We start from the raw sequence: 10068 nt of genomic DNA on the forward strand, positions 1-10068 counted from the left end.
CCTGTGCCCCCAGCCACAACCTCCCGTGGTGGAACTCCGACGGAAAGCGGTGATTACGTTGTGACTTTGGATCAAATCCCCAGGTGGAGTGATGTCGAGCAGAGGTCTTCTCTCGAATGTGAAACCGGAGGAGATTCGGTATTTTCTAATTCGTGCTTTGCAAACCCTTTGGCTTCATCTTCTAAGGCGGAAAGTAGCGGAAATGGAAATGGGATGTTATCCAAGTTTCCGGTTGATCACGAGATAAACTCCAAAATATACTTGTGGAGAGGAGAACCATGGATCCTTGAGGTCGATGCAGTCGTAAACTCAACAAATGAGGTAAGCTGAAGATTTACGGGAAATCGGAATTGATCTTACCTACTGGGTAATGCCCCTTTATGCGCTTTTCGATATCGTCGTTTTTGCATTTTGGAGGACAGAATTTGGATGAGGCGCATAGCAGTCCTGGTTTGCATGCCGCTGCTGGACCTGGCCTTGCAGAAGAATGTGCTACCTTGGTAGATTTTTCTTTTTTATCTTTTCGATTTTCATGCTGCATATTATCATATTTAAGATGGCTGCATGAAAGAAGGTATTCACTTGATCATACTCATTCTTTCTCGACAGGGCGGATGTCGTACTGGGATGGCAAAAGTGACAAATGCCTATGACTTACCTGCGAGGTGGGTACATGTGTACAACCATCCATGATGCAGATAAATGCTTAAAAGAATGCTATTATACTCCTAGAGGAGGAAATTTCTGTGTTCCCCTTGAATCTACACAAAAGTGGGAGCCCTATATTAGGATGGAAGGCCCAATGTCTCTTTAATAACAAAGATTCTGTTTAATTCGTATTTTTGCTCGTGGAGTAGATTCATGCCTTAGTTTCCTATTCCCGTTTCAATGAATACTCGTTGTTTATTTTTTCAGGAAGGTTATCCATACAGTAGGTCCCAAGTATGCTGTAAAGTATCATACAGCCGCTGAGAATGCTCTAAGTCACTGCTACAGATCGTGTCTGGAGATTTTGATTGACAATGGGCTTCAAAGGTTTGTGATGAGACATTTGTGTGTATTTATGTTTGCTGAAATCGAAAACTTAGCATTGGTTCACACGCACAACGTTGCAGCATTGCTATGGGCTGTATATACACAGAAGCGAAAAACTATCCCCGGGAACCAGCTGCTCATGTTGCCATAAGTAAGATACTTTCTCAATTACTAGAGTGCCCTGATTTTGGTGTTACTGTTTCCAACCATTGGGTTGTATGCTTCCATTCAGGGACTGTTCGTCGGTTTCTAGAGAAACAGAAGGATAAAATCAGTGCTGTTGTTTTCTGTACCACGACATCTTCTGATACAGAGATATATAAAAGGTACCCTAAATTCCCTGCAATGGGTTTCTACGAGAACGGGAGCTAGCTCTGTCGTAAGAATTTATCACTTAACTTTTTTTTTCGTGGTTCATGGAGACCTGGGCATCGCCATTGCTTTTGCAATTATTTATGTAAGACCATAATGTCTAATTTTAGACCTCATGTGGTAGATTTTACGTGGATAGTTATTAACCTTTTTACTTTTAAAATGTAGATTACTTCCACTTTATTTTCCTCGAGACAAACATGAGGAAGAGGTTGCCATTTCAAAGCTCCCAGCTGATGTTGGGGATGAAAATGGGGAGACGGCTGTTGACGAACGTAAAATCAGAATACAGGCCCTGCCAAATAAACCTAAGACCAAAGCAGCCCCAGACCCAGTTGAACGTCCAGTCACTGATCTCGCCTTGGTACGAAGGTTGGTGTTGACTCTTTCTGCTTCAATTTTTGCACTTTCTTATCTCTCTGTTTTGAATTATTCGTTAAAGAAACCTTGATTGATAACTGATATAAATTTCAGGAACTCGCATTTTCTGGATTCATACTTGGATCCCACCTTCATGTCCTTGATTAAAGATCCAGATGAGAGGCGTAAAGAGCAATGGGAGAAAACTGCAAGAGCGCAAAGTGGATTCAATTTTGTTAAATTGCTAGGATTCGGTGATCTTGGTGGACCTTCTCTTTCTGCTGCAGAGGAATACTCACTTCATTCACGATACCTTGCTAAAGCTAATGCTCTTAACTTTTCGGAAATCGCAGAGATGAAAATTGTGTACGTGCCCTATGTCCCATAACCTTTGTTTGTTCGGTCTTTGCCTGCATACTTTCACTTCCATCTCCGTAATCCAGTGACAGATGGATGCATAGTTCATGAATCTAACAAGGCATTGAGCAAGTGATGTTTTCTTTCCTCAGCTACCGTGGTGGTGTTGACAGTGAGGGCCGTCCTGTAATGGTTGTTGTAGGAGCACACTTTTTGCTCCGATGTCTTGATCTTGAGCGTTTTGTGCTTTATGTTGTAAAGGTATGTAATCTAAGGCACCGTCTTTTCTCGGCTTAGTATTCAATTTCTGAATATGAAAGTACTGTTACAAACTTGCAGGAATTCGAACCTGTGATACAAAAGCCTTACACTATTGTCTACTTCCATTCTGCGGCTTCCTTACAACTGTAAGTTTCTTAGTTTTGATTCGAGGGAAAAGACCATTTTTGCTGTCGGAACTGCAATAACTCGTTCTTCTTCTTTTTTTCTTTCTCTTTGCATGTTGCAATATCGATGGACAGCCAACCGGATCTAGGATGGATGAGAAGATTGCAACAAATACTTGGTCGGAAACACCAGCATAACCTTCAGGTGTGTGATTTGTAACCATTCAATCTCCTCCGGAAGATTTCACCATCATAGTCTTTATCTCCTCCACTGTTCCTTCCAGGCTATCTATGTTCTTCACCCGACCTTCCACTTGAAAGCCACAGTCTTTGCACTACAGATGCTTGTGAACAATGTGGTGAGTCTAAAAATACTCCAAAGTCTCAACCTTTTCCGCAGAAAGTAACAAAGTCCTTTTATACACACATCGCCTTTCTTCTCATCAGGTCTGGAAGAAGGTTGTATACGTTGACCGGCTTCTGCAGCTGTTCAAATACGTTCCCCGTGAGCAGCTGACGATCCCAGATTTCGTTTTCCAGTTAAGTTTCTTCCTTTTTCGCAAAATATGCATCTTTGATGCAATTTATTTGATGGGTTTCGTGTGAAATTGGCAGGCATGATTTGGAAGTGAACGGAGGAAAAGGTCTGATCGTGGATCCAAGAACAAAATATGTCTATCAACGGCCATAAAAGAAAAGAAAAACAAGAACCATCTGTTATTGGCTTTCAGCTCTGTTGCTTTTTCTATGTGACATAGATCCTCCATTCTTTCGTTTCTTCTGATGCGAATAAGTGTCTCTTAGCTTTAATATGTATTTGTATGATATACGTATCTGGGATCTCGTCTATTAATTCATTTCGTATGTAACAGTTTTGTTTCACAAGGTGTTTTTTTTTCTTCGGACAGAAGTGATTCGAGTTCTTCTTCCCACTCGTGCCATGACGCAGTACATGCCATTGTTCAGATCATGCACGAGTTTACGATCGCTGACCCAACTCCATTCCCACCTTCTTGTCACCGGACGCCTCCGTCACGATCCTCAGCCGGTCACCAAGCTCATCGAATCCTACTCTTTCATGGGCTCTCCCCTTTCCTCCAGGCTCGTCTTCGAAGCGTTCCCCTACCCAGATTCCTTCATGTATGGCGTCCTCATCAAATGCCACGTCTGGTGCCAGTTTCTGGAGGACGCCATCGATTTCTATCACAGGTTGGTTTCCGACCGGACCCACGTGAGCAAGTTCGTGTTCCCTTCGGTTTTGAGGGCTTGTGCCGGTTCAGGCAATCTGGCTGTTGGTAGGAAGCTCCATGCGAGGATTATCAAAGCTGGGGTTGACGATGATGCCGTAATAGAGACATCACTGCTCTGCATGTACGGCGAAACCGGGCGCGTAGACGATGCCAAGAAGGTGTTCGATGAAATGACCGTGAGAGACATTGTAGCGTGGAGCACCATTGTTTCTAGCTACGTCGAGAATCTGCAAGTGACGGAAGGATTGGAAATGTTTCGGTGTATGGTCGAAGATGGATTCGACCCGGATTCAGTGACGATGATCAGTGTGGTCGAGGGTTGTGCTGAACTAGGATGCCTGAAAATGGCGAGATCAGTCCATGGCTACTTAACGAGGAAAATGTTGGATTTGGGTGAATCATTGGGTAACTCTGTCCTAACAATGTATACTAAATGCGGTGACTTGTTCAGTGCAGAGAAGCTCTTCGCCATCGCAGACAACAACCTTACTGGTTCATGGACATCCATGATCTCTGGTTACAATCGAGCCGGCCGTTTCGAAGAAGCATTAACAACTTTCGCCAGCATGGTAAAGACCGAGGTAGACCCAAATTCAGTAACCCTATATAGCGTTTTGGGTTCTTGCGGAATGTTAGGTCGGATTAGAGATGGCAAGTCAGTTCATTGTTTTGCGCTTAGAAGAGGGATAGATCCGGAATACGAGTACATTGCTCCGGCTGTAGTTCAGATGTACACCGAATGCAGGAGATTCTGTGATGCCGAGAAGGTTCTTCTTAATGTCGGAGATAGAAACATCGTATCATGGAACTTTCTCGTATCTTTGTACGCGCAAAATGGTATCGAAACTCGGGCTTTGTCTCTGTTAAGGCAGATGGTGACACTAAGGATAACGCCCGACTCATTCGCTCTCGCAAGTTCAATCTCGGCCTGCGAGGGTGGCAGTTTGATCAGCCATGGAAAGCAGATACATGGTCACATCATGAGAACATGCGTTTCGGATGAGTTTGTCCAGAATTCTTTGATAAACATGTACTCAAAGTGCGGATTCGTGGATTCAGCCTACATTATTTTCAATCGAATCCGACGAAAGAGTGTCGTGGCATGGAACTCGATGATCTGGGGATTAACTCAGAACGGTAACTCCTTAGAGGCTATTAATCTGTTCGATCGAATTTACTACAACTGTCTCAAAATGAATCAAGTAACGTTCTTGGCTGTTATACAAGCTTGCTCCAATCTGGGTTACCTAGAAAAGGGGAAATGGGTTCATCACAAGCTCATTAGCTATGGCATAAACAATGATCTTTACATCGATACCGCTCTGATCGATATGTATGGAAAGTGCGGAGATCTTGTAATGGCGGAAAACATTTTCAGGACAATCTCGGGTAAGAGTATAGTGTCATGGAGTAGTATGATCAACAGTTATGGGATTCACGGTCGGATCGAATCCGTGATATCCACATTCAAGCAGATGGTGGATTCCGGGATCGAACCGAACGGGATTGTCTTCATGAACATTCTGTCTGCTTGTAGTCACACCGGATCAGTTGAAGAAGGTAAGTTCTACTTCAACTTGATGGAGAGATTCGACATCAAACCCAACTCAGAGCATTTCGCCTGCTTGATCGACCTTTTGAGCCGAGCAGGCAACCTCGAAGAAGCATATAGAATCATAAAGTCGATACCTTTTCTCGCCGATTCTACCATTTGGGGCTCTCTGGTTAACGGGTGTCGTATCCATCGGAGAATAGACATCATCAAAGCGATTAAATCTGACCTTGTAGATATCGTCACCAATGATACTGGCTACTACACTCTCTTGTCCAATGTATACGCAGAAGAAGGAGAATGGGAAGAATCCCGGAAAACAAGACTTGCGATGAGAAACTCGGGTCTCAAGAAAGTTCCTGGGTACAGCATTATCGAGATCGATAACAAAGTATTCAGGTTCGGAGCCGGGGACAAGTTCTTTCCGGGGGCAGAGGGAATATATCAGTTCCTTGGAAGCTTCCAAAATCTATCGAAGCAGATTACAGATAAATAAGAGAAGAAACATGTTATAGATTCGTCAGGACAACAATGGCTTTGGACAGAATCTTGAATGGTAAAGTGTTTTCTTGATCATAAAACCCGAGTATTCATGTTAAGATCACAGTCAAGGGATTATTACCTGCAGGGCATCGTTGTCGCCTCGGCCGTCTACTCGCCCTTCCCCAAACCGAGAGGCTCCTATCTCCGGGTCCCCCTACTCGTACATTGTCATTCATGGACTGAGTCAACGAAGGGTAACCCGGGTCTGTGTTAATGTTAGCGACTGGTCGTTTTCTTCTTCCACGGTTAGATCCACCCCTGGTTGAGTTCTTTCGTGCTGCCACCGCTCCTGAATTCCAAGAACAGCCTGTAGTTTTCGTGAGCCCCCCGAACATCTGAAGATCTTCTGCTACTTCATGCCTCGCTAGAGAAGTAAGCCCCGGGAGAATATCCCTTCGGAAATCCCGTTTTGGCCTCCCCCGTCTCGGCTGTCCTCTTCTTGGACGATTTGGTATTGCGGTGGGAAAACCCGTTTCATCAAAATTTAGATTCTCAGGGACTAAGGGCTTGGGCATGTAGTTTTCTTCCTCAATCTCAACTAAACTCAAGGTCATGGCTTCAAAGTAATCAAACTCTCCGGAAGAGCATTCTTCACGGCGGTCACTCCTACCTTCTGAAACAGCTTCGATACGTTTCTCCATCTCATCGCCGCATATGATTGCGTCTGCAAACCAACTGAGCGGATCTTTCAAATGACCATCGGTTGAAGAGGAAGCTGCTTCATCGGGATGATCACACAACAAGATGGAGATAGCGACTATTGTCTCGGCTGCTGCTTTGAGTTCATCCGTAAAGTTTCTGTCTTCGCCCTTCCGTGGCGACTTCTCCGATTCATCCTCGCTGTCGAGTGTAGCGGGAGGAGCTTCCAAATCGATCCAAGGTATTGATTTCTCCTTCACTCTTAATGTAGAAGGCAGGCCAGAATCTTCATCTTCACTAGCACATACATTCAAATCAATGTGATGTCTGAATCTGACAGCTCTTTTACCTTCTTCCTTGTCAGTAGCAGAACCCGAAACATCGAAAGGCAAGTTGATATCGAGGTCTCGTTCCACCGACTTGTTTTCTTCCATTGATCGGCCATTAATATAGATGGAAGAGGTCACGAAAGAAGGCTTCTCCTCTTTTACAACAGAACTCTTCTCAAAGATCGGGAACCCTAGAATCTTTCTACTGCTCTGGAACTGCAAGTCGGCCGTTTTCAAACTCTTGCGAGGAGACACATTAGTAAAACCATCGCCCATCTCGGTTTCATCAGTGAACTGATGATGTATAGAAGCATTCAGATCCAAGAAGCCATCGGTTATTTCACTCGTATAACGAGGCTTAGGCTTCAGCCAGGACAACCCGGTTGAACGCTCTTCGTGCTTTTTTGACCCGTGGAGGCTTTCTAGATCCTGAACCTTCACCGCCATACCAAAAGGACTGTTTGATATTGTCCCATTTGAGCAATGATTAGAATAGTGGGAACCAAAGACAGCCTCCTTAGGGCGAGCAGAGGAGGATCCGCCATTGAAGCCACGACACGAAATCTCGAAACTAGGTTTGGTTCTTCCCTGTGTGTTACAATTCAAGAATGGATTCACTTGATGAACAGGCAACAGTGTCTGACCTGAGAGGTTGTCCCATGGTGAAAGCCAGTGGTTCCATGGTTGCACAGATTTCGGGTTATGGCCATTTGGGCTCGGAAAACTCGATGCCACACTCGATGATTCCACATGGCTGTCGTACGAGACTAAGCGAGAGACTTCCGGAAGCTCACGGAATGTCGTTTCTCCGGAGGATTTTGCCATGCCGCGAGGTTGAAATGCATTGTTAGAAAAGATTTGTAATGGGTTGCTTTTATCATGCCCTGTATAACACATAGAAACATATCATTCACTGTAAACATATCATAGTAAAAACCACGAATTATCGAGAAATCTCACCTGTTTCAAGAACCATCCATCCGTTTCGACTTATATCTTTCTCCAAGCAATGACCTTTGACATGTACATCTCCATTGATTCTCCCGTAGAGAGAATATACATCCTTTGAAGAAGCAACAGGCTCTAGTTCTTGGCAATGAACTGGCTCGTTCAAATCAGCAAAGCCATTAAATTTCTTCAAACCCAAACAAGATCCATTGCCTCTTTCAGTAAACTGCTTTTCTCTGAATTCTTTTCCCGATTTCGATCGTTCATGTGGGTCGCCGATTCCGTCTGTATCCATGTACTCTTCGGCCGGGAGCTGAAGATCGATAATCTTTCTCCCGACTTTCACTGGTCTAACCTCATTCTGTATAGGAACAACACTACAAGCTCGAGACCTGCTTCTTGAAATCGATAGCCCGCCATTTTCGAGGTTTCCCGAGAGAAATCCAGGCAAATGCTGCTTAGTACTTTTGTTTTCGGGTGTACCCTCAGATTGATTCAGATTCTCATTCAACTTGTTTTGTCTAAGTTCCTCAACCAATGTCCTCTGTACTCTGTATAGGCGATGAAGCTCAGACACCTGCATCCATTTCGAACGAGATTAAGGTCGGCCCATTCCATTGAAACTCGACGAATCAAACGAACATACACGATACCTGATTCTTGAAAACGGCCTCCTGTTCAATCATCGTCCGTTTCAAGAAATCTATCTCGTTACCAGAGCGAGAATCTGCCACGGGTCTGACTGATGAAGTACTGTTTGATTCTTCACTGAGATCCTTCATTGAGTAATGCAAGCTTTCACAGTGGACAGCTGCTCCCATTCCTTTGAACACGACAACACAATGTTAACATTAAACTGGATAAGTAGATTCAGTAAAACAGAAGAATACTACAACCTAAATCGCAGTAACATAATTCATCAAGAACAGATACATACATACATACATACATACATACATACAGATAGACAGACATCATCCAAACAATACCCATTTTTTTTATGGTCGAACAATCAGTTTCAAAGCAAGGAATTATCCAAAGACATTACAAAAACAGCAAGATTATCGAGGCTTGTTCATAGCAACGGACAAGTTTGAATTCTGCAGGAAAAGGAAAAAAAAACAGAAAGAAAAACCCTAACATGGGACATGGATTCAGCTCGAACTTTCAGGAAAAAAGAATAAGAAAATGGTAATAGCAACAAGAAATTCCCAACATGTGGGAATACAGCACAACGAGATGGATACACATGCTGGAAACTATACACGGAATCCGCCATTACAGGAGAGCTAAATCTAACGAAAACCTCTTTGGAGCTTGAGATTACTTCTCCCGCTAACCCATAGACCCAAAAAAAGCAGTAGAGAGAAAAACAAAAAGGGGGGGAAAAGGGGGAATCGAACAAAATTCACCGTACAATGAACAGTATAAAGAGCGCAGAAGCTGGATCCATTTCCAGTCAAATGCCTACCCTAATCCGCTCAACAACACACTAAAATCCATTAAAACAAAAAATCATCGGAACACAAAAACAAAAAATGTTAAAAAAAAAAAAACCTGGAGAAAATTAAGCGGAGGAAGAAACGGAAAGAGGAAAGATAGTAAATAATAAAATCGGGGATGGAAATATTACCTCAGACCCACATCCTAGAATCGCTCATTGAATGGGAGAATCTTTCACATCGTGGATAATCTGGAGAAACCCACGCCCAAATCCGCGACAAAACTATATCGAAAAACCAAAATCAATATAAAGAAATAAAATTAAAAATAAATAAAAAATGCTCCCGATTTAATACTTACAAAAATAACATCGAACGTTTTTTTTTCCTCTCTCTTTCCCCAAAATCGAAGAGGAGGAGAGCTTATTACACAACAAGAGGGAGCCAAATGCGAGGGAATCGAAACTCCATGGAAGAAGAAAGCTCAGATCGTCGTCATCTTCGATCCGCTGGGCCAACCCCCCCTTCTCTCTCTAACGGAGAAAACAAATAAAAGAATAATGGCTTTTATTTATATTCTTTTTCATATCTCGGGATTTAGTGTTTCTAGAGAGAGAGAGATCCCAGAAAAAAGAGAGAAAATCGAAAGACCCTTCTCACAACACTGACGCGAAATTTGTCAACATCTGGTCTCTTTAAATTTTTCCTGGTTTTTTACGCAAAATTTAATTTCAATTATCACACCATGTAATCTTATTTATTTAATTAATATCTAAGGCTTAAACAAAATTAATTTCATTGAATTTTTGTAACTATGTACTTTTAAACCAAATGGATTTTTTTTATAAAAAAAAA

At 42.9% G+C, this 10068-nt stretch overlaps 3 protein-coding genes across 3 annotated transcripts in view; 2 read left to right on the forward strand and 1 right to left on the reverse strand.

Moving 5' to 3' along the window:
- LOC104822900 (protein GDAP2 homolog) overlaps positions 1 to 3381 on the forward strand; it is a 4320-nt gene extending 939 nt beyond the window's left edge. Inside the window, exons 3-16 of the mRNA XM_010554258.2 lie at positions 11 to 321; positions 423 to 500; positions 610 to 665; positions 916 to 1035; positions 1116 to 1186; positions 1268 to 1361; positions 1576 to 1779; positions 1882 to 2133; positions 2277 to 2385; positions 2464 to 2531; positions 2646 to 2715; positions 2795 to 2869; positions 2958 to 3049; positions 3126 to 3381. Of these exons, the coding sequence (XP_010552560.1) occupies positions 11 to 321; positions 423 to 500; positions 610 to 665; positions 916 to 1035; positions 1116 to 1186; positions 1268 to 1361; positions 1576 to 1779; positions 1882 to 2133; positions 2277 to 2385; positions 2464 to 2531; positions 2646 to 2715; positions 2795 to 2869; positions 2958 to 3049; positions 3126 to 3201 (1676 nt within the window). The 3' untranslated portion in view covers positions 3202 to 3381. The remainder of the gene's footprint in view (positions 1 to 10; positions 322 to 422; positions 501 to 609; positions 666 to 915; positions 1036 to 1115; positions 1187 to 1267; positions 1362 to 1575; positions 1780 to 1881; positions 2134 to 2276; positions 2386 to 2463; positions 2532 to 2645; positions 2716 to 2794; positions 2870 to 2957; positions 3050 to 3125) is intronic.
- Positions 3382 to 3429: 48 nt separating this feature from the next.
- Positions 3430 to 5901, forward strand: LOC104822902 (putative pentatricopeptide repeat-containing protein At1g69350, mitochondrial). Its single transcript, XM_010554260.1, has one exon. The coding sequence runs from the start codon at positions 3451 to 3453 to the stop codon at positions 5806 to 5808; it is 2358 nt and encodes a 785-aa protein (XP_010552562.1). The 5' UTR covers positions 3430 to 3450; the 3' UTR covers positions 5809 to 5901.
- On the reverse strand, positions 5806 to 9808 carry LOC104822901. The gene is made up of 5 exons (XM_010554259.2): positions 9575 to 9808; positions 9405 to 9497; positions 8425 to 8594; positions 7784 to 8348; positions 5806 to 7707 (listed from the first exon to the last, which is right to left on the reverse strand). The coding sequence occupies exons 3-5, from the start codon at positions 8590 to 8592 to the stop codon at positions 5903 to 5905; spliced, it is 2538 nt and encodes an 845-aa protein (XP_010552561.1). The 5' UTR covers positions 8593 to 8594; positions 9405 to 9497; positions 9575 to 9808; the 3' UTR covers positions 5806 to 5902.
- Positions 9809 to 10068: the final 260 nt, after the last annotated feature.

The sequence above is a fragment of the Tarenaya hassleriana genome, unplaced genomic scaffold (assembly GCF_000463585.1).
Source record: "Tarenaya hassleriana unplaced genomic scaffold, ASM46358v1 Cleome39, whole genome shotgun sequence".
In the NCBI taxonomy this organism is placed as follows: Eukaryota; Viridiplantae; Streptophyta; class Magnoliopsida; order Brassicales; family Cleomaceae; genus Tarenaya; species Tarenaya hassleriana.

Coding starts and splice junctions, on each gene's coding strand:
- LOC104822901 (XM_010554259.2), bottom strand. CDS start 8,592: ATGGGAGCAGCTGTCCACTGTGAAAGCTTGCATTACTCAATGAAGGAT. Junction 8,349..8,424: donor AGGCCGTTTTCAAGAATCAG/GTATCGTGTATG, acceptor AAATGGATGCAG/GTGTCTGAGCTTCATCGCCT. Junction 7,708..7,783: donor ATGGATGGTTCTTGAAACAG/GTGAGATTTCTC, acceptor TGTGTTATACAG/GGCATGATAAAAGCAACCCA.
- LOC104822902 (XM_010554260.1), top strand. CDS start 3,451: ATGACGCAGTACATGCCATTGTTCAGATCATGCACGAGTTTACGATCG.